Here is a 23,016-nt window from a genome sequence, read left to right as displayed (position 1 = left end):
TGGCATCCCCCCAGAAAGAAAACCAGGCATCTCTACGGTGTGGGGATGAAAGAGGCTTCCCAGACCCTTTGGAAGCAAAGTTACAGAACAACGGCCCCGAACGTGTAAATGAATCAGAAACACATGTATTAAGTTTCTCATCAAAGTGCACACTGGTTTTAAAAATTAAAGGGAAAGAGAAGGGTCTGGCAGCATGCCCTCCTGGTTTTTTCCAAACCTCCAGTGTCTGAAGACCTGTCAGACGGATTTGCCAAACCCCAAACATGGCTGGGTTCACCCATCCTTAGCAAAAGCACCAGCTACAGTTTCAAAGTGAAATACCGCAAAACTCCTATGAACCAAATTTCAGGTTACGCTGAGTTCAGTTGTGTCTGGGATTACACTGGGTGGGGGGGCCCAGGGGCCACCCCCCAGGCCCCTGTGACTCTAGGGCTGCTGGGCTTCAAGCCAAGCCCACACAGTGGCCTCTGGGGTTTGGATGCAGGAGCTGACATCTCTCACCCCGCCGGGCCATTCTGCTGACCTCTGGGTCCTGGGCCAGCCCCTCTGTCCCCCAGCCCAGAGACCTCTCAGAGACCGAGCTACAATGGACCAGAGACCAGAGTGGGGTGAAGAAATCTCCAGCTCATCTCTCTCTTAAGCATCTCTTAGATGACTGGACTTCAGAAGCTTTGCTAGAAGCTTCCTGGTACTTAGCTGGGAGAACCTCGGGGACTTCTGCAGAGACAGGATGTCTTCTGCAAGTTCACAGTCTTTCTTTCCTACTCACCTCAGGGGTCTGGCCCTCACACTGAGGTGGAAGGTTGCTGGCCTTCAAGAAAGCCCATGCCTGAGGCTCCCTCCCCGAGCAGTCTGGCCTGTCAGCTCACGTTGTACGCCCTCTTCCGCAGAGCCCTCCGTTCGTCATTTTTGTTTCAAAGCTGCATGCACTGAGCCATCTAAGACCTGAAGTCTCTTCTCCGGGGACACCTCACTCTTTCATCTTCTAGAGAATTCACTGAGCCTCAGAGGCTTTTCCTGGAGCCCTCAAAGGAAAACTAAAGGAGGAGACAGACATAACAAGGGAGAGCCTCCCCCAAGGGTCTGAAATAGTGAACCTGGAGGACTGGAACTCTTTTCAGTTCACTTTTAAAAGTGGCTCCTGAATCCAGAAAGAACCCCTTCCCACCACTGCCTGCTGGCACTTCCGCCACACCCCAGGCAGCGCCCCCCCCCCCCCCCCGCCGGCCAGCACCCCCCCCCCGCCCCCCCTCCCCCCTCCAGGCAGGTGCCAGTCTTCCCCGCAGGAAACAGGAAACAGCCTTTGTCAGCGTCTCCTGCCCAAAGGGGCCGGCCTCCTTCCCCCAAAGAGTTATGCGTACTCTGCTTGGAGCTCCTGGGAGCACAAAGGCCAAGTCCATCATGTCAACCCTTGTCACTTCTCTACCTTTGCAGGGTTCTGAGGTTCTGAGGTGTGCTAACGAGGAACTAAGCTAACTGGCGTCTTCTCTTCCCAGCCCTAACCAAATATGTGTGGTTTTCTCCCATAACTGGTTAAAATGACCAATTTTATGGCATGTATATTTTACCACAGTTAAAAAGATGGGGAAAAAACTACAAATTTTAACAACAAATTTTAACAACAACAATATATTTAACATATATATATGTGTGTGTGTGTATGTTAACATATAGATGTATCTCTCTACTCTCGCCCAGAAACCTTAGCCACACATACCAAAAAGCAGAAGTGGGGTCTCTGAACATCGAGTCCTCCCAGGACGGCTGAGGACTCCAGGGGGCTATAAGGCGGCAGAGAGACTCACCCTGCAGGCCCATCAGGCTTTATACTTTTACAAATGCTTCCTGTCTGGGTTCAGATTTCACTTGCTCTAAACAGCCTGTGGGTAGCCCAGTGGGCAGGGCAGGGCTGACTTGTTTCACAGACGAGAAAAGGGAAGCCTAGAGAAGCCCCACAGGCTTGAGGCCTCCAGGCTTGTGAAGTCCGCTGGGCTGCCCTGGGGGACGGGTGGGCTGCTCCAGCAGCCCCCTCCCCCGAGCAGGCGTGGGCCCAGCGAACACAAATCAGTGCTTCTGCCTCGTTCATGCTCCCTTCTCTCGAGGATCAGACCTTCCGACTGGCAGGCATCCTCAAGTAAGAAGGGGAAGGACTTTTGAGAGAGCCGGGTCTGGAGCCACTGCATCTTGACCCTCCCCGCCCGCCGGGGGTGCTCTCCCAGTCCAGGGCCAGCCGGGGGCCCCCACTGAGGTCAAGGCCACAGCTTTCCCCAGGGAAGGCTGCCGGTCTGCTCGCAGCCTCAGCTCTGGTGGCCGCCACAGCTCGGATGGCCTCCCACCGGCCTGCGTGGGCAGCCCCCCGCCCCACCACCCACACTCCTACGTTCTTTCAATCGTAAGGTCCTACCTACTTCATGGAGATACAAGACAATCCCGACCTCGTGGGCCTTCAAAAACTTGTGTCCACAACACGTATTGCCAGTTCCTACTCCAGTGAGATGATGAAGGGAGAAGTAAATAATATAAAATAATATAAAACCTGGTACCTGGAGAAGCGGCTATGCCCTGAGGCCTACGGCTGATAGCAGGTCTTTCAACTCATGACCGGTTCACTAAATCGCTTTCTAACTCACATTCTTGAGAGAGAGAAAGAGCATGAGGAGGGGGAGCAGTAAAGGGGAGGGAGAAGCAGGCTCCCCGCTGAGCGGGCAGCCCAATGCGGGGCTCGATCCCCGGATCCCGGGATCATGACCTGAGCCAAAAGCAGACACTCAAATGACCAAGCCACCCAGGCACCTCTCTCACTTGCATTCTTAGTACGACTTATTCTTCCTTACATTTTGGCTTAACAGGGGAGTTCTCGGGGCAGTTTCCACCATTGGGGGCTTCCGGAACTCTGCAGGAGCAGCAGAAGCCAAACTCACCTGGAATCCAGGAAGATCAGCTTCAGGTCGAGGCTGGCCCTGAACATGAACATGTTACTGTGCAGCTTGATCTCTGTGACGGCGCTGGGCGGCAGAGACTGGCCCACGGCCACCAGCCCCACGATCTGGTAGCAAGAGTCGTACAGGGACATGTCCAGCATATACTGCCTGATCTTCAAGTAACCGCTGCAGTGGATGACCTGGGGAGAGCAGAGGGCAGAGTCAGCCGCCGGGTGCCCAGGGGTCAGACTGACACCCCCTCCTTCTGGCTTGGAGCCTGCCTGCCTTCTCGAGAGTGCTGGACAGTGCCCAGCCCAGCCTCTACTGAGCAGTCGAGCCAACATGCTTCTTTCTCAGGAAACTATCATGATAGAATGTAAGAGTTGTCTCACCCAATTGACTCTGCTCAAGTAACTCCACAAGGTAAGACTCCAATCATAATGCATTTGTCCATAATTAACTCATCACCAAGTCACCATCAGAGGCACAATGAAAGCACCGTGGGAAGCTGACCGTTGGCTCCACGATGCTCATCGCCTCCTGGTGCAACTCGATTTGACAACATGTTAACTTGACACATCACTTGACAAGCTACACCATTCCACCAGTAAATGAAGAATTCTTTCAGTAGAATCAAGGGTCTTCCCTTAATGTATTTTTATTTTGTTTTGTTTGTTTGTAACTCAAGATTCTATCGCCCTGTAATGAACCTAAGCTGGAATGGCTCTATGGAAACCTGTGATAGTTATAGCCAAAAACCATGCCGGAGAGAATGTACAGGGTTTCAAACGGCCGACAGAAACATTGGTGCAACCTTCAGCCTTACTGTTGGCAGCATTTGTATAAGTGAGAGTCAGTAAAATCTTGAAAGGATCCCAATCAGTGACCAGCTAAAATCTTAAAATCTCTTTTCTAAAACGTTCCTCCGGGACTCCTGGATGCGTTCACTCTTTAGGGCCCCAACAAATCTTAAAATCCGTCCAGTCCATTGTCCTATCTTACTGATGAGGAAACCAAGGACAAGGTCGGTGATCTGTCCTGCTTAAGATGAGACAGTTAAAAAGTGGCAGGCATAACTCAAGACCCAAGTCTGTTGGGTAGAGGACAGCGCCGGGGGTTCTCCACCCCTGGTCGAAATGGGCTTCGAGTCTGGGTCAGCAGATAAGAAATGTGTCCTCAAACTATAAAACAGAGCGAGGCAAAGTCAAAGGAAGGAGCTCAGTGTGGGGTTCCAAGGGGGGGGGGGTGCTGAGGAGAAGCTGAAGGGGAGGCAGCCGCTGTGGTAGGGAGGAGGGCAGAGGGGGCAGCATTCCGGAAAGAGAGGACAGAGGTGGGAGAAACAGTCACTTCAGGCTCCAGAGAGGACTCAGAAGCTCGGAAGGCGATGATGCTCAGCCCTGACGTCCCCCAACCTGCCCGTCCGCCCGGGAGTGGCTGACTCTGGTACGGAGGCACCACGGCACCCCTGGACGCGTCAGGGGACCGACTCCTGAGTTCTGGAGCGAGCCAGAGCAGGGGGCCAGGTCTGGCAGAGAAAGGCAGCCGGGAGGAGCTCTGCCCCGTAGCACAAGGGCCTTCTGCTGGTCTCGTCCCTTCTCTGCTTGTGTCCCTAATGACCATAAAGTGGGGACAGGAAGACTCCCCTCCGCGGGCTGCGATGACTGGTGATGGAGATGAGAGTCTGTGGACCAAAGCTCTCTGGCCCTCAGTACGGGTTCTGTCATTAGTCAGGCACCTCACAGCCATCGCTGGGTTTGGTCAAAGGCTCCAGGGCAGGAGCACCGTCTCTGTGCTCTGCATAGTCCCTGCGACCCCGCCATACGGGTTCTCAGTAACTAGAGGGCGGAGGCTCCAGGGGCACAGACCCGGGCAAAGAGGAAACTACGGGAAAGGAAAGTTCTGCCCTTGCCCACATTTATTCCTGGTCTCATGCGATGAAATCCAGTCCTCCTGGAATATCCTCGCGGGACACCAGCTCTTGTACCTGCTGCCGGAGCTGGGGCGAGCAGCCTCCCTAGAAACTAGCTCTGCCTGGGGCAGGGCAAGATGTCTGGGTCCCGGTGCGTGCTGTCTGCAGATGCTCTCGCACGGGAAGCAACCCTTAAAGCCGCAAAGACCCACCGCCGACTCCCGCTTCCCTCCCGCCACGCCAGGCTCCTCGTACCTTGTATCCGCTGCATGTCAGGCCCGCGTTTCTTTTCGCCAAGACACACTTCATCCGCAGGAAGAACGACCTCTCTATCTCATACTCTGAAAGCAGGAGTGGCGTTAGATGGGCCAGCTGTCTGGTGATGCTTGCCCCGATTTTGTCCCCACGACCTCAGGACCTCAGTCAACCCTCAGGACCAGACCAGGCAGCCAGAGGCCCCATCCCAGAACGCCCAGCCCCTGACCCAGGGACTTCCGCCTGCGGCTGGGCCCCAGGTCGGGTGGGGAGACCGGCCCTGTCCCGGTGTGGCTTCTACGTGCTCCAGAGGTAGGCAGCCGGAAACGTGGCCATGGCGGGAACTCGGGAGACACCAGCCCAGGGCCGATGTTGAGAATTCTAAGAGCAGCAGGCCCAGCCCCGCTCACACGTCCGTTGTCCCCTCCGGGCAGGTGCGCAGAGGCCTGGTGCCAAATGAACCTCCTTGGCCAGCCCTGGGGAGGATGTCTGAGTTGGCCAGGAAGGCCCAGAGGCATCTGACTTCCTCAGGGATGGGGATGCTAGGTCAGGGCTCACAGGCACAGTCCTCTGGCAGAGGGAGGCAGCCACAGGGCGCCTCCTGCCAGCTGTGCCCATGAGCACCGATCCTGCCCGAGATTGCCAGGGAATGGGGAAAAGAACCCAACAGACCCACTCGGTCGGCCAGATCAAAGCTTTTGCCCTCATCTACAGCCCCAGTCCGACCACCCCTCCTTTCCTGATGGCTCTGACCCTCCCCATTCAGTCTTTGCCTGGCTGGTCCGAAGGCCTCACCCACCCATCTCTAACCTCACTATTGCAAATACAAGTGAGTTCCCTAAGGAAACACCCCATGCTTCAGTGAGCAGACGCCCATTCTCGGGAATGATGCGTCCACGCCCCTGGGTAAGGGTGAGGTCAGTCCACTCCTAATGAACAGCTACTTGGTAGCAGTTAATGAATTAATTTTTTAAAGAGAGGTTACCATTAGGAGTGGAGGCAGTGCTCCCTGCCCCTACCCAGGGGGAGCAGGGGAATGGCCCCTGAGGCTCCTTGTCCCCCGCCCTGCCCCCCCACTAGAGGGGCGGCCACATTTATCCACAATTCCTCTGCAGCGGGCCAGGGTCTGCGAGGCATAAAGGCTTCTCGGGAACACGCCTGCCTGTCTGCACCATTTCCAGCTATGCACTGAGGTGTGGACATTCAGGGCTAAACACCTTCACCCAGTAATGAAACATCCAGTATGGAAAAAGCCAACAGCACAACAACCAGGAAGCAGCAGGGGGGGAGCTCAGAGGCAGAAAACCAGCTCTGTGGACAAGAAGCCGGGGACCAGTCCCAGTGTCCGTGAACCCCAGACCTTGCATAGTCGGGTGGCATCCCCATCTCTTCTGGAGCGCCGTGCTTCTCTTGTGTGGTTGCTACACCTCAGACATAAACCCCACGGGGACTGGGATTGGAAGGGTCTTACGGTGTTTCCAAGATACCGTTTGCTGTCATTTTATAAACAATTTATAGCTATGACATGGAAGGCTGACATGAAACCAGAGCTCGTGGGAGAAATTCCATTCCTGCGTACTAACACACTGTGGAACTTTCTAGAACAATAACAACACAATGTTTTTAGGAGTTCTCTAAGACTCCTGCGGCCTTTTCCAGCATTAAACAACCGCGCAGTAAAAGAATGAGACTCAGGTACTCTATTCCCGGCCAGCCCTCATTTTGCTAGAAATTACTTCTTCCGAGCTTATCTGTGTGCACTGAGGTGGCCAGACTGTTTGCAAGGACTCAAGAGTTACAGAACATAGTGGGGTGCCTGGGTGGCTCAGTTGGTTAAATGTCTGCCTTCTGCTCAGGTCATGGTCCCAGAGTCCTGGGATCGAGGCCCCGGATTGAACCCCACATCAGGCTCACTGCTCAGTGGGGCGTCTACTTATCCCTCTCCCTCTGCCCCCCACCCCCCATCGCATGCTCACGGTCTCTTTTTGTTTCTCAAATAAATAAATAAATAAATCTTGAAATAAAATAAAATAAATAAATATTTATGCATATAAATATAATTATTTTTAAATATTAAATTTTAAATATTTATTTATTTAAATATTTAAATAAAATAAATAAATCTTTAAAAAAGAGAGAGTTACGGACCATAGCTACAAGGAAGCCCCCACCTCATCCCAGAAACCAGCACAGCAATCCCTCTCCTCAGTGAGGAAAAGACGCCCAGTGACTACGTCTGGGGCTGAGAACACGGGAGCCAAGAGCTGTACCTGCAGTGATTTTCAAGCTGAGTGCTCTCTCTGCCGTCCGTCCTTCTAGCCTTAGAACAGCCCCTCGCAGGAGGAGGCCGTTTCCACCTGTGGGCCACCCCACTCTACCATGCTTGAGGTCTCTGCTTTTGCATTCTTTTCTGTGGGGAATTTTGGCCCAGCTGGGATGCTGTAGTCCCCAGCAGACAAGAGATCCACTGAGCGTCATGCTGGTTGGGGTCATTGGCTTGTCAGAGAGAGGGGGTTACAGGGCCAGCACCCCAGAACAAGGCTGTCTTCCTAGCATGCACGGTGACTGTAACTTAGGGAGTGATCTGTGTGACGATGTGTTCCACATCCTCCCCCGAACAATCACACGTTATGTCCTGACACGCGCGTATGGTGGTAGGACCCCGATCCCTCCTTGTTCAGTAATGGGATGGTCAGGTGGGGGATCGTGTCCCCATGTCGTGCCAGGCCGGGGAGGTGGACCTGCCTCCATCTGGACGGGAGCTTCTTAACTCATTCATGCCGTGGCACAGAAGTTACTTTGGTTAGGTTTCTAACCAGGATAACTTTTTTTTTTTTTTAAAGATTTTTAAATTTAAGGGCACCTGGGTGGCTCAGTCAGTTATGCGTCTGCCTTCCGCGCAGGTCATGATCTGAGGGTCCTGGGATCTAGCCCCTGGGATCCATCGGACTCTCTGCTCAGCGGGGAGCCTGCTTCTCCCTCTTCCTCTGCCTGATGCTCTGCCTGCTTGTGCTCTCTATCTCTGTGTCAAATAAATAAAACCTTTTTTAAAAAAGATTTTTTAGGGGCGCCTGGGTGGTTCAGTGGGTTAAAGCCTCTGCCTTTGGCTCAGGTCATGATCCCAGTGTCCTGGGATCAAGCCCCGCTGAGCAGAGAGCCTGCTTCCCTTCCTCTCTCTCTCTCTGCTTAATTGTGATCTTTGTCTGTCAAAGAAATAAATAAAATCTTTTTTAAAAAAATATTTTTAAATTTATTTATTTGAGAGAGAGAGAGAGAAAGACAGTGAGAGGGAACACAAGCAGGGGGAGTAGGAGAGGGAGAAGCAGGCTTCCCCCAGAGCAGGGAGCCGGATGCTGGGCTCGATCCCAGGACCCTGGGATCATGACCTGAGCCGAAGGCAGAGGCTTAACTGACTGAACTGCCCAGGCGCCCCCAGAATAATGCTTTTAAGTGCAGAAGATAAAAGTATAAGAGATCACAAATGGAACCAATTGTATTAAAACAGTTACCAAAGTATTTTTGGTATAATATTTTTTGGCAATAAAACAAGTGGTGATTTTGTTATAAATGTGCTGCTTTATTCACACATTAAATAACAACAGCCAGCAGCTGGCCTCGTAACTCCCGGAATCCTGAAGTCGCGATGAGCGTAAGTGATTCAACACCTGGGAGAACTATGAAGTGAAATGAAGAATGTGTGTGACTCGTGGTTGGCGAAGCCACCGGCAGAGTGAGAGTGAGAAGGCCCATAGTCCGTAAGCAAAGGAAATGCTGCATTCCAAGCAGACAGAGTAAAGATGACATTCTCCCCGCGCCGTTTCACAGACCCCCTGAGTTCTACCAGGGACCCTCTGGTCAGGAAGCCCAGGGACAGACGTGCGTTCCTGGAATTCTGAACCAAGAGCACATCTTGATCGCTTCACTTTACCTCCCACCAGCGCCTGTCCTGGTCTCTGGCACGAGACATGGGATCAATAGTGTTGCTTCAAAGGACAGAGACATGAAAGCAAACCCCCCACGCTGCGTGTGTGTTGGGGAGGCCCAGCTGGGCAGCCCCAGTCACGTTTCCCCCTGGCAGCGCGGGAAGCAAACCCTCGAGTGACGCAGAAGAGCGTGGTATGGTTTTCATTCTGGTTTCTCTGCGTCTGGAGGAAATACCTTGGAGCAGGTGATGGTGAAGGGGCTGGTGGGCTGCTAGTACGGCTGTCATCTCGTCGTGGTCGGAAGGATGGATGTATTCATAGATGCTGTTGCCGGTGAGCTCCACCTGCCACAGAGGGAAGGGAGGGGTCAGAAATCCTCCCGGGGCCGCGCGGGTCGGGGAGGGGAAGGTGCGCGTTAGGGAGACACATCCAGGGCCACAGCTCCGACCTCTGCTCACAGCCCACACCCTCTCCACATGCAGAAACATGGGTCTTGCATCGAGCTGCGCTCTGAACCATCCACCACGCGGGGACGGTCCTGAGCAGGAGGACCTGGGACAGGAAGGATGAAAAGGTGTGTCCTGCAGGTGGGTGACCCCCCACACACCCGACACGGCCCCGGGCAGGGTCCTTTACACAAGAGGCAGCTTACAACAGACCAGAGCCAGGGCCCGGGTGGAGCCAGAGGGGCCTGGCCGGCCGGGACACCAGCTGCCAAGTCCAGACTGTGGTCCCTGCACGAGTCGTGTCCTCTCCAAGACTGAGCAGGAGTGACCCGCAGGGTCTCCACTGCCCTTGAGGAGACCTCGCCTTCCCACAGGGGCCCTTTCTCCGTCAGCTCCAAGCTGCGCCCCTCGGGCACCGCCAGGCCTCTTTCACGTTGCCAGAAACGTGTCCCAGCCCTCTGACTCTGGGGTGACTGGTCACCCGATGGCTCCCGCCCACGGGTGCGGCAGGGCAGCGGTGTGACCTGTGGGGACTTTGGGCCTGCTCCAGACAGCCAAGTGACACAGTGGTTATTTCCGGGGGTCGTGACCCCAGCCCTTGGACACCACCTAATTCCAGGTACACACCCTGCAGAGGACACAACAGCAGGCCTCGAGCCCACGTGCGTGTGGGACAGGACCCTGCTTTGCAGGGACAGGGTTCTCTAGGACAACACCAGCATGACGACTGTTCCACAGAGGTTCCTGGCGATTCAGTGCCGAAGTTTGAGAACTTTCCTATTGTTCTCCCAAACATAAGTGCCACGATAGGCCAGGATGCCCTGGCCAGGATGCAATGGCCCATCGTTCCAAGATGGGCGGTGCCAGAGAATGTTCCAGAGACTAAGACCATCAGAAGGGCCTTCTGAGCAGTGGTGGGCGGGCCCTGTCTTAGAGATGCAGCTGCAGACAAGAAGAGCGAGGCAGGGGGAGCCCAGGGCAGGGATCTCTCTTCCACCACGGCCTGAAGCATCCCTGAAGGATCCCCACGGCCCAGGGGGATGGAAACTGAGAGCGTGAGAAAACTGCCCTCGGGGGGCAGGGAGCCATGGGCAGGTCCGACTCCGACTCCGTCTGTCTTTCTCAGCTCTGCCTCACAGGGAGAGGGCAAGCTAAAAGAGCAAAGGCAGTCTTGTCCCCAAGCACCCCCTTGTTATTTTTAAGTGCATCGTGCCGTGTGTGTTTTGTTGGGAGGCTCCCTGGTCTCCGTCAGAGTGGAGACAACACGATCTCCAGTCAGGGGGCAGCTCTGACCCAGCTACCTCACGCAGCAGGACAACTGCAGCCAGGCAACGTGAGGCCCAGCTTCTCCTGGGAGCCACTGTTCCAAATTAGCATCAGGGCCACCAGCTCCTTCCCTGGGACTGAGCGGCCATGGAGAGGTGACGGAATTTACCCCAGTCCTCTGAGCCAGGTCTTGCCATTTGTTAAGACATAGGAGTTACCATTTTATTCAGAACAAATTAGGTTTCTGGCCTGCTAAGTAATCTTGTCCCTGAAACGGCTTTGGCAGTTCTGTTTTCTGCATTATTCATGGGATGTCTCTTGCCAATGTTATGCCTACAGAGGAACAGAGAGAATCATGTGATACAGAGAGCCTCCCTCCCTCCCCACTTGACCCTAAAGGGGATTTGCCAGTGACCAAAGTTATTACGTGAGTTCATCAAACACAGTAAGGATTAAGAACTACATAGCCATCTTTCAAATCATTTCATCCTTAAAAAAATCTCGATAAACCAGCAAGTGCTAAGTCAGCCCTTCGGGACAGGACCATGTCCTCTTTTCCTGAAGCCAGTGACAGAAATTCCTTGTGAAACTCTGTCATGTGGAGAGCGACAGACTAATCAATAAGGGAGTTTTTTTAAAAAAATTGATTCACAATTTCAATGGCTTATTTTTAAAATGAAAAAATAATGAGAATTTTTTGTTTGCAGGTCTATCATTTCTCCCTTACCCACGTTTTTAGGGGGAAAAAAGGAGCATTCTGGTTTGCTCCAAGTTCTTCATCAGAAAAAAGTACCCCATGTCTCTTCAGAGAAAGTATATTTATGTACTCGCAAGAACATTTGCAACTGTCCTTATAAGGATTCGACTCGCGTTTTAATTCCAAAGTAGCTTCATCTGTCCTCAAAGACCCCATTCTCACCACATGCATTTGGAGAATGAAGAAGACAGAGAAAGTCCATGATTTAAGAGGCTTGATTTTCTGAATCCTTGCTTCAATTATAAACTCCAAGCCTGCCCAGGAAGTAAAGTGGTCTTCACGTAACGGAAATGTTTTTAAAGAACAAATTTTGGAATGATAAAACAGGGCTGACCTTGACTCAAAATTATGGTTGACATGGTGTTTCCTGTATTTACATATCTATTCCTGCTTTTGAATGGTTGGAAGAAATGTGACTACCTCACAAAAAAAAAAATTATGGTTGTCGCTATAAAACTCCCCAGGTCTCATACATCAACCTTATTAAAACAGAACCTCAATGCGATAGTTTAGTATTTGTAAGACCCTGCTAACTACAAAATGAATTGCTTTCCTACTAAGAACGTTTTTATGTTTTGCTGAATAGCTTTCCTTCCTGCCAAGAAAACTACATATGATAAATACTGCACTAAATGGATATATTTTGGGTTGGAAGGGGAAACACACATTACTCTGCTTTGGGTGTTTTGCTGACTATGGTAAATTAAGCATTAAAAAAAGAAGATGGTTTGGATTTCAGAGTTCAAGTTATGTCAACAAACATAAAACGTTGTCCTTTCTCTTTATTTCCAAAGTGAAAGGATTAGGTCTTATGGCCCCAAACAATGCCATGGCTATTTTTACGGCTGTAGTTCCGGCCACAATCTCCAATATTATATTTTCCTTTACATGTCTTATAAACGGCCATTTCACACATATCTACAGTTATTTGAAAATTTGCATTAGTTACCTAGAGGCTATGTAACATACGTGACTCTGGTGAAGAAATTTCAACACAGGGATGCTTCCAAGAGTCCACGGAAATACACAGCGGGTATACAGGGGGCTTCCCCCCCTTCTTCCAATATAAGTAAATTAATTACATAAACCAAAACCCATGGAACGAACCACCTAATAAACTTGCGTGGGTGAAGAGTGCTTCAGCAACTCTGCCTCTTCCAAACAGATCTGAATCTGGCTACATGAATTATTATGTATCACTATGTACACATAGACCAGGGAGAATTTTCAAGCCTGTAGTCTTACTCTGTTTCCCCATACTCAGACTGTGAGCTGAGGACACAACTTGGATTTCGTGGTTCTCTCTCTCACTTTTTGGTCCTGAAGTCTGACAGCAAGGATCACCATGATTACTCATTTAAAAGCAAAAATAATAAACACTGCCAGATTTGTTACTCCCACACTTGTTTTTAAAAAGTTCAATAAAACAGGCGCCTGGCTGGCTCAGGGGTTAAAAAGTCTCTGCCTTCAGCTCAGGTCATGGTCCCAGGGTCCTAGGATCAAGGCCCTCATCGGGCTCTCTGCTCCGCAGGGAGCCTGCTCCCACCCCCCGCCAATCTCTCTGCCTGCCTCTCTGCCTACTTGTGATCGGTCTGTCAAATAAATAAATAATTTTTTAAAAAAGATTTTATTTATTTATTTGACAGACCGATCACAAGTAGGCAGAGAGAGAGAGAGAGAGAGGAAGAAGCAGGCTCCCTGCCAAGCAAAGAGCCCGATGCGGGGCTCAATCCCAAGACCCTGAGACCATGACCTGAGCCGAAGGCAGAGGCTTAACCCACTGAGCCACCCAGGCTCCCCTAAATAAATAAAATCTTAAAAAAAGAAAGTTCAATAAAAGGCCTTGAAAATTAGGACGGACTTATAACAGAAAGAATGATTTTTATACTCTCAAATAGATGATTCAGATAGTTACTTAGGTAGTGCAGATTTTTTTTTTTTTTAAACCGCTTTGTTGTGAATTATCACACAGTTATGACAAACCTAAGAGCTTAGGATCCCCAGGAGCTGCTAATGTAGAGTTTAACCCTGAATTAATGGGAAAGATATTGCTACTTAATGGGATAATGTCACTAAGAGTAATTGAAAGTTCTTGGAACACAGACGGACACTATGTAAATATAAGTAATAGTATTATCCTTCTCCATCAGAAAATCTGTTTAAAGGGTTACTGGGCCTACTGGATAGAATTTTCTTAACACTTTCATCTCTGAGGATTTAAAAAAAAATCCTTAAGCCTATTTTAATAAAGTTTTCATGTTTGACATATTTGCCTGACTTCTTACTATTAATAATTTAAAAGGTATAAAAAATTTTTTAAGGGGAGAAGTTCTTGACATCCCCTTTAATACTTCATTTTACTATTTAAGTAAAGAAGACAGAAAAAAATACACACCGTGATTCTGCCTAGATTTCCTTCTGCAGAGTTAATCGTGAGCAGGAGGCAGATTGGAAGGAAAGGTTTGCTGTTGCTTATTTAAACAGTTCAGTGTGGAACACTCCCCAGACACAGATGAGGGCTCGTGTCTGCATTAAAGTGTTTTTGTAGCTGGAGACTGATAGTGAGACAGTCCCGCCAAGAGACTGGGTTGGGGGGGATCAGTCACTCTACGCAGTCAGTTTGGTTTATCTTTTTTTAAACTGACACTTCTTCCTGGCCGGCAACATACAGACAAAAGGCATCTCTACGACATTCTTGAAAACCTGAAAAAAATGATGGGAGTGTAGAACTCCCTCCTCTTTCAGAATGAGGACACCAGGTTTTATTGCTGCATTATGACCAAAAGGAAATGTAATTTTAATTGGGATTCTCCTTAGATTTCCTTTTGTAGAGTTCACTCAGGAACAGGAGGCAGACTTGTCACCTCTCCAATATGTTGTTCATTCTTAATTATTGTGCTCACAAACGGTCAATTTCATTTCCCACGTAAAAAGAGGAAAATGACAGAGTTGTAGGATGCTAGACAGAGTAGTAGCCCGACTGAGTCAGCTGGAGTCCTGGGACGTGCACAGGGCCTTGTGATGAGCCAGAATATTCCACAGGACTAGCCAGCCCCAATATGTGCCCGCCACAGGACACTATCCGAAGCAACTTCTGTGCTACTGGAAGTACAGTTCTAATGAAACTGGGGACACTTGGATTTTGCATAGCTCCCTATTATTTATAAAACACATAAAGTGGGTACTTTGATATAGTTCTTACCACAATCCTGAAAGAGAAAATCAGGCAGGATTTTCTTATTTAAGTGATGGTTCAGAGAGGCTAAGAACCTGCCCCTACCAGACAATGAAAACATATAACTGGGCATTTCCCTTTTTGCTTTGACTGCTAGGGAGCTCAGATCTAAATTTAATATCTGAAAATAGTGACTGTACCTGTTTTATCTTTGTCCAGTCCTATTTAAAGGAGGTGAGATGCTTTAAGTTTTTGTGACATTATGATAAGACTAACTAAAGGTTCGATAAATTACAATGGAAAAATCAAGTAATCTGCTCAAAATCTTTCAGCCACAGATAGAACGAGGGTTAGACACCAGATTGGTTACAACTAAAGGGGTTTAAATAATTCTAAATAGGGCATCGTGGAAATTCAGAGCATAACAACCTTGAAAAACGTATAAATAGTAGATTTCATGTTCCCAACAGTATTTCCCTTCCTACTAGTATGCTAACACAATCAGTCATGGAACGGTAAGAACCCAGCCTCAGCAAATCTTCGCTGGGAGACTTGGCTTAGTAAAGGAAGAGAAGAGGAAAGGAAAAGGAAACACTAAATAATTTTAATATGAGGTTCTCTTTAAAGGACTATATATAAGAAAAAGAGGCACAGAAACCCCTTTGGACAGGGATAAGGATATACCCACATTAGAAGAGACGGTTGTAAACAAATGGCAAGTTTAAAAAAAATTCCTTGGCAGGAAAAGAAAAGGAATACACCAGATGCAGGTTTCCCAAATTGGGAATTTTATTTTTCCATGAAAAAACTCTAACCCTGTTAATTGACGTGTTTTATTTTGGCTTAACTACAGAGGGGGCTGGTGTAACACAGATTAATCCTCTGCCTCCCAGGAGCCCATTTCCTGTCTCTAATTAATTCTAGTGCGTCTTCTGTCGTGATAAAAAAAAAAAAAAAAAAAAAGGCATTCTGATAAGTCACACTATAAAGAAGCATTTAATCCCTAGATGTATTTTTTAAAATGTGAATTTGAGAACCTCAGTCCGCGCTTGTTAAATCGGAAATGCGAACGTGAAAGGCCACCATGGGCTCCACCCCGCCCTCCATTCCGAGGAGCCCAGAGAGCAGCTGAATTTCCTCCCCCAAAACCTTTTGGCTTGATCGGAATAGATAAAGCCAAGCGCACCTCTTTCCTTGCCAGGATGAACCCCTTTTTAGGAGACAGTTCCAGAAAAATCGGTAATATTTAAATGTTCTAGAGAAAACAGGACCTTGCTGTGCAAAACAGTAGTAAACTGAGTTTTACGAGTTTCTATCACAAGCGTATAAAATGCTTTACTGAAACGACCACTGAACTGGAAAAACTCAGGAAAAATTACCCTGAATTCCATGTGAACACTCATAAATCTACCCCCACTCCTTCTCTCTCTCCCCAAAGCACAGTCTGCAGAAAATCCATGTTCGACATCAGTTTTCCTCTCGCTTTCATGGCAACTCACAAGACCACGTGCAGCCCGGCAAGTGTGCACTGAAAAAATCTCCCTTTGTGAAGCTCTTGTTAGCAGCAGACCGTTACTGTATAGGCAGAGTCCCGGCTATCAAACAGAATCTCAGAACAAAGCTGCCCTAACACCGCTCATTAATCCCAAAGGAAAAAAGAAAGTAAAACTGGGAAATGCAACATGAAGAAAAGCTCTGCGGGATCGCCTAAGAAGATGATTTTGCAATTTTGGATTATTTCATACACAAAAGCAGACACTTGAACAGAATCATTTACAGGCTGGGTTAAGATCTGCCGACGCTCGCTTTAATATTTTGGTTGTATCTAAAACCAGGTAATACCTACCTGCGACAAGCCCAAATGCACAGAAGCTGTTTCCGATATATACATGATTTTGCCATCAGATGCTACCACGAAAACAAATCCATCCAAAGTCTGTAAAAGAGAGTGCGAAGGTTAAGAGGTGATAGTAACACAGTAGAGTAAAACCTCATAATTGTACTGTCACTGAGGTTGAGGAATGTATACCATATTATCATCCATACATACTTGTCAAATGCAAAACCAGCCCAGGGCCCTAAAAAGGGTTCCAGGTTATAACACTGAAAGTTTAATTCCTGGGGCCAGGCTCTCAAATGCTTTTAAAGCACTTTAAAAACCATCTAACATCCACTTCACAAAAATCATGCAAAACACTGGAGAACTCCTAACGTGCTCAGTTTAAATGCAGTAGTTTTATTGTTTAGGGTTATTTTAGCACTTAGCGCAAATCTGGAGTTCTATGGTACTTAGGGGGAAACCCACCACTATATAGACCATTTTATGTCATAATTGGCAGTCCTTTATACCACCAGGACATATACTTTATTTGCCACAATTTTCTAGTTACCCCCTAAGTACCATTTGAATAATAAATTCCGAACACTACCACTCCCCTGAAAATAAACTACCCGGTTATTTTTAACAGACTATGTCTACAGAATTAACTACTTAGAATTTGCAAGAGATCAAATAACTTTTGCAAAATTTGAGGAGAAAAAGTATCAATTTCTGAAAAATTAAAACTACCTAAATGATATTGCTTAAATTGGCTAGCCCTCAAAAAAATAAAGTAAAATTTTAAGAGCTAATTAAGACAAATAAAAGGGTAGTGATTATACTTATATGTGGCAAGGATGAAAAGGGTAAATTATTTTTGAAAAAGGAAACTGCATTTTTATTTACCCATTCATATTTTAGATCCAGAACCAAAGAAAAGCAATAAAGTTGGTGAGCGGTCCATACACCCCACAACGCTGCCCCCATAAAAAATATTCCAAATTAATTTCTGGCCACAAATTCTATTTTTACAACATGTAATTGAAACCAGATTACCTTCGGTTTTTCTAAATCTGTCCCCTCTTTGGAGGGGGACCTACAAAGAATGTAGTAGAAGTGAAACTTGAAAGATATCCTTACATTCTGTGTCTCAAATACAGTTTTACTGTGAAAATCCTTTGCCAGCTAAGCTATCAACACCCTAACCTACACGGACATTGGAATCAACTTCTTGATTATAAGCCTTACTTTCTCCTGTCTAACTCAGCTATAAAGTATTTTCCCAACTAAATTCCGTTTCAGAAATATAAACGATACGGCAATTTCTACAGTTATAAACATTTTGGCACATTTTACACCCTTGCTCAACTCCGAAATCGTTAAAGAGATACATTTATTGAAACGGTATCTGACAGCCATGCGGGAGAAAAAGAAAAAAATATATACATCATAATTAAATTCTGAGAGTTGCCAGTAGTAGCCAAAAAAATAATGTCCTTAATGGAAAATTCGGGGTATGTCTTCATAGCTTCAAATGACCTGATTCGCTTGAAGGTATATTAACAGTAAACACGCCCATTGGCACCGCATTCCAGAGTTAAAGAAATGGACGGTGGAGGAACCCAGGCGTGATGACTGTGCCCGCCAGGTTCTCACTCACTTGTCCCTGATGTTAGTGTCACTTTTAGCCGGCAGGAGTATCAAACCAGCGAAATAGGGCGGCGGCGCACGAAGCTGGGAGCGAGCGAGGGGGTGAGCGCAGGGCGCGGGAAGGACTCCAAGAGCGCCATTTCCCCGCCTGGCCGCCACCTCGCTTGCTTTATGCTGTCAAAGCTTCAGTTTTCAAGTATTCCCCGGGATCTTCTAGTGCCCCGAGCATGCATTTAAAAAAAAAAAAAAAAAAAAAAAGTCATACTACACATTTGGGGAAAGGGGTTTTGAAAAGATCCGCTTTTTTCGAAATGCGGTGCTCTTGGCTGACGGGCTGACCCAAGCCACTGCGTACTGCCGCCAACATTTTTTATTTTTTCTTTTAAAGAAAACACAAACTAGAAGGAGGAAATGCAAAAGAGCTCTTGGTAAGCATTTCTCGATGGCAGAGACAAATGACGGGCTCGGGGAATGAATCGGGCCGTTGATCAGGCTCTGTAAAGGGCACTTGAAAGATTCGGAGACAAGAGGCGTTGTAGGCCCCACCTAGCGCCAGCCGCTGGCTTGGAAATGGTCGGTTCTGCGCACGCCTTGCCGGCCAGAGCCGCAGACCCTGCGGGGGAAACCCCAGGCCACGAGCGGTTTACCCACGGAGGGCTAAAAGGCTCCGAGCTGAGGGCTATAAGCAGCTGACCACAAACCAAGCAAGGGGTCCCTCCCTGAGCCAGGTGACCCCGGAGGCCGCACCAGGTCCTGACCTGGAGCTCTCGAGAACTGGAGGACTTGGGTTGAACCACGCTCCAGCACTTGCTGTGTAACCTCAGGCAAGGTGCTTAACCTCTCTGTGCTTCAATTTCCTCCTTTGAGACAATGGAGCTCAAAATAGAACCTACTCTAGATGGGTGATGCCGCACCGGGATTCAAGAAGATTTAAAACAGAATCTGGTCAGTAGTAAGTTCTCAGTAAGTGCTAACTTACTATTCTGTTACAGGTACCATTTTACATCTCTTTTATTGCATCCCCTCCAAACATGCACAATTGTCAAAGGCTTTAGGACTGCCGCACTCTGGCTCAGAGCACCCGGATCACTTCTTCTTTGGCTCAAGCGCCTGGCGCAACGTCTGGCACAGAGCAAGCGCTCCATAAAAGTTTGCTAAAGGAAGTAAGGTTGGAAAGAACGGCGCGCCCACGGGCGTCCTTAGGCCTAGGTCTCGGGAGCTGGAGAGTACTAGGGCCAGACGCGGTGAGATGCGGGGTCAGGACGCGGTGAGATGCTGGGTCAGGGTGGGGCTGACCGGAGGTTACTCTGGTTGGACTGAGTCCACCCCAGTCCCGACCTCCAAAGAGCATGCATGGACAGAGAGTGGGGAGGCAGCCAATGGCCTCGAGGTCCAGAAGCTGTCTCTCGCCTTGAGGACTTCTGCAGCCTGATGGTGGCCTCGGGATCCACCCGGGGGTCCTTGGGGAAGGAGGCCGAGACTGGGAGGGCGGAGTCAGAAGGAGGCCCCCACCCGGCGCGGATCAGCGCCTCAGGCAGTGGCTGCGCTCCGCGCCCGCCTCCCCGGCAAAGGAGGCTTTACCTGAAGCAAGTGCGATCCCAGCTCCTTGGCGACGCTGTCCAGGGGCCCGGCGCGGCTTGGCTGTCCCCACGCGTCTCCTAAACCTGGGGAATAAAGCGAATCGGTAAACCGCAGCGCCGATCGAGAGGCCCCCACGCCCCGCAGAGCACGCGGAACTTGGGCACCGCGCGCCGTGGCCGGCCGGAGTTCCGAGCGTCGCCCCTGCCGCCCCCTGGGCCCGGCAGGCCGCCGTTTGTGTTCTTGCCATCGCCCCTTTGCCCTGGATTAAAGAGAAAAAAAAAAGGCCAGAGGAGCTGTTCCCGCCTAGGCCTTGGGTCCCAGCGCCCCCAGCGCGCGCTGAGCTCGCCCGGGCCCATCGCTCCCGTGGGTCGCCCACGTGCTCACGGCTCTGAAATTGCCGTTTTATTTTAAATGCCATAAAGTAATCTAATCTGCTTTGAAATCGGCCATCCTCGAAGCCAAACGGGGATATCGATTTGACCTGTAAATATTTCCCCAAGGACCCTCCCACACCCCCTCCCTTCACTGTGTCGCTGGCAACTGCATTTTCCTAAAGACAGGCCCCGGCGAAAAGCCCTAGCCGGCCAGGAGGCAGTTTTTCTGGCATTAAAAAAAAAAAAAAAAAAAAAAAAAAAAAAAGCTTTGTTTTGTTTTTAAACCTCACATAACCCCTCGGACTCCGCAGCCCTCGCAGGCGCCTCGGGAACGGGTTACCTGCCGCCTTCCCGAGAGCGAGCTCCAAACGCACCCAAGGCCTGGGGCGGGGGTGGGGGGGGGTGGGGGTGGGGGTGTGGGGTGGTGGGGGGGGTGGTTGGGCCGAAGGCGGTGGGAGTCTTGTAGGTACTCGAGGCTAACTGAAAGGGATCTGCTGCCACATAATTAGGGTTCCCCAGTTCCTAGCCCCCCCAAGTCCTTCTTCCCCCCACCACTTCCTTGAAGGTCACAAGTGCTTCAGGAGGCACACCAACAGAACGGTGGCTCTGCTCAGAGAAGCCTCCTCCCCTGTGTTCCCGACTCAACTGCTGTGACCCCCAGAAACCCCAGGCTTTCTTCTGCATATTCAGAAGAAAGCAGGAAAGCCCGGCAGGGGTTCAGTACTAAGTGCCAGGTGGGAGAACCCTCAGCAGCAACCATCCTAGAGCCACCACCCAGGAGCATGGTGGAAAAGGTCGGGGATTCCAGTCCTCAGCCTGCCGTTGCCTCCAGTGGAGAAGGTGGCCCCAGGCTCCAGGCCCACTCAGGCACCGTCCACCCCACCCCGTGGCTGCGACCCCTGCGGGGTGAGCTGTGGGTCCCGCTGCAGGTGAGTCGGTTCGTTCTCCTCTCTTTCGCCCAGAACTGCACGCAAGACTGGCCCCTGCCCGCTGCGCCCTGGGAGTGCTGGTGGCGGCGAAGCCAGAGCAGGACGGGCAGGATGGGGAACCTCCACTAGTCTCAGCGAATTTGGGGACCGTTCCCCAGACCACAAAACTCCCCAAAGAGGGCTGCGGTGAGCGGGTGGCCTGGAAAGGCGCTTGGAAACTCTGGGTCTCCCCTGCTGTCTTCGCAGGTATCTAGAATCTGGGCTTCTGGAGGCTTCCACCCCAAGCACGAAGGAGCCGCCTGGCCCCAGAGGACCTGGGGGCCCAGCCCACCTCCCCCCCCTCAATAGGTTTTGGAGATCCTTCCTTGCAAACTCTGTTCAGCAAAAAAAAGGATGACCTTTAATTTCTCCTCCTAAACTGTAGGAATTAGGAGCTTATCCTTATTCATAAGTAAGTGACTAAATTCCACATATCCTGATCCCCCAAACAGTGTCGCAGCCCCTCAGCCACCACTACGTGAACAGACGTGTCTTCTTAATCCCAGTTAATCACTGTTTGCCCAATTTCACTTAGAAGGTGACCATAGTAGGGCACCGCTGGCTCTCACCAGCAGGTCTTCTCCGGGCCCCCATCTGGGCAAGATGGCTTGGTGGAGTCAACGTTTACTCCATTAAGGAGAAATGTTAAGAACCAAAATTTTAAAACCCTGGGACTTGAATGAAAAAAGAATTTAATAAAGACCCAGGAATCCTGATTTCCAAAAATGGACCACCTGTCCTCTACCCAACTCCTGGGTCCTTCCCCTGGTTTGCATCACACTAGCCTTGCCTGGCTCAGTGGGAAAAGTGAACCTGGCCTCCCAGATTAGGCTTCTTGCAGTGTCCACAGCCAGGTGACATGGGAAAGTCCGTACCTCTGGGCAGGGTCAGACCCAAACCAGGCTTGCCCTGCCCAGCTCTCCCAAAAACCTTGTGGAAGAAGGCTCTGGCCTTACGTGCAAAATTGCACTGAGTACACAGGACAGTTTTTCATATAAATCAAATACCTGGATACTTCAAGAGAGCCTGTTCTCTTATATCATTGTAATTTTTCCTATAATGTCCTGGTACCTCTGCTTTGCCAGTAAATCTTTGGTCTGAATCCCCCTTCTGGACCTAGCCTGAAGTGGCCGCGGTCACAGCTAGGTTTCCCCTCAAGGATCTGGTCCCCGAGCCATCTCAGCCTGCTGTCAGCACTTGTATTAGAAACCTATGTGGGTGAGACCTTTACACTCCGTCCATAAAAATCTACTTTGCGCTGAACGCGGAGACAAAATAAGGTAAGGTTTGTAACTAGAACCAAAAATCGGTCTTGGTACTTGTAAAGCCATAGATATTCTCCCAAAAGTGAGGCGCTGGGCATGGGACCCATATCTGGGCTTAACAAAGGGCTTTATTTGTTTGAGAAATGAGAGACAGGTAAGACTGAGCTAAGCTCTTCCAAGCTCATTTGTGGCCTCACCAGATCCTGGGAGTGCTCACCCTCCACTTACTGTGGGGGGCGCAAACCTGCCCAAACCTGGCCTGCGTTCCCCTACCAAAGGTTTGCTATCCCAGTGGCCCTACATGTGTCAGCAGGGAAATCCACTGGGGACTCCCTGCTACCGGGAATCTAGATGGCCAGGTCCTGGGGCAGGAGGTCAGCCACTGGGTCAGAAGAGAAGGGGAGCCAGGAGTCCTCTTTCCCCCATTTGTGGGTACCCGCACCTTAGCATGCAAACTTAGCTACTTGGCTGACTGGTTTAAACTTTACCAGGCTCTCCCGTCAACGAAACTGTCTAAATGTGGTCCTTCCTCGCTGGGCGCTCAGTTAGTCAGTCAACAAACAGCTGTTGTGTACCTGCTGTCCAGCCCCAGAGAAAGGGTCTGGGATTTGATAAGAACTCCCGAGATGGACAGCGGTTTCTGGAATGCAGCCTTGGGTATCTGACATGGTGACAAGAACACTGCCTCTTGTGAAAACTAAAGGTGG

The 23,016-nt window shown here is 49.7% G+C and overlaps 1 protein-coding gene across 1 annotated transcript in view; it reads right to left on the bottom strand.

Annotated features, from left to right (window-relative positions):
• Window positions 1–23,016, bottom strand: part of SIM2 (SIM bHLH transcription factor 2) — a 51,976-nt gene that overhangs the window by 23,249 nt on the left and 5,711 nt on the right. The window contains exons 2-6 of the mRNA XM_059164707.1: window positions 19,703–19,785; window positions 16,499–16,588; window positions 9,244–9,352; window positions 5,086–5,171; window positions 2,922–3,121 (exon numbers count right to left, since the gene is read on the bottom strand). Coding sequence (XP_059020690.1) covers window positions 2,922–3,121; window positions 5,086–5,171; window positions 9,244–9,352; window positions 16,499–16,588; window positions 19,703–19,785 — 568 coding nt within the window. The remainder of the gene's footprint in view (window positions 1–2,921; window positions 3,122–5,085; window positions 5,172–9,243; window positions 9,353–16,498; window positions 16,589–19,702; window positions 19,786–23,016) is intronic.

Source organism: Mustela lutreola, chromosome 2 (assembly GCF_030435805.1).
Source record: "Mustela lutreola isolate mMusLut2 chromosome 2, mMusLut2.pri, whole genome shotgun sequence".
Lineage (NCBI taxonomy): Eukaryota > Metazoa > Chordata > Mammalia > Carnivora > Mustelidae > Mustela > Mustela lutreola.
This window is presented reverse-complemented; position numbering and strand designations above follow the sequence as displayed.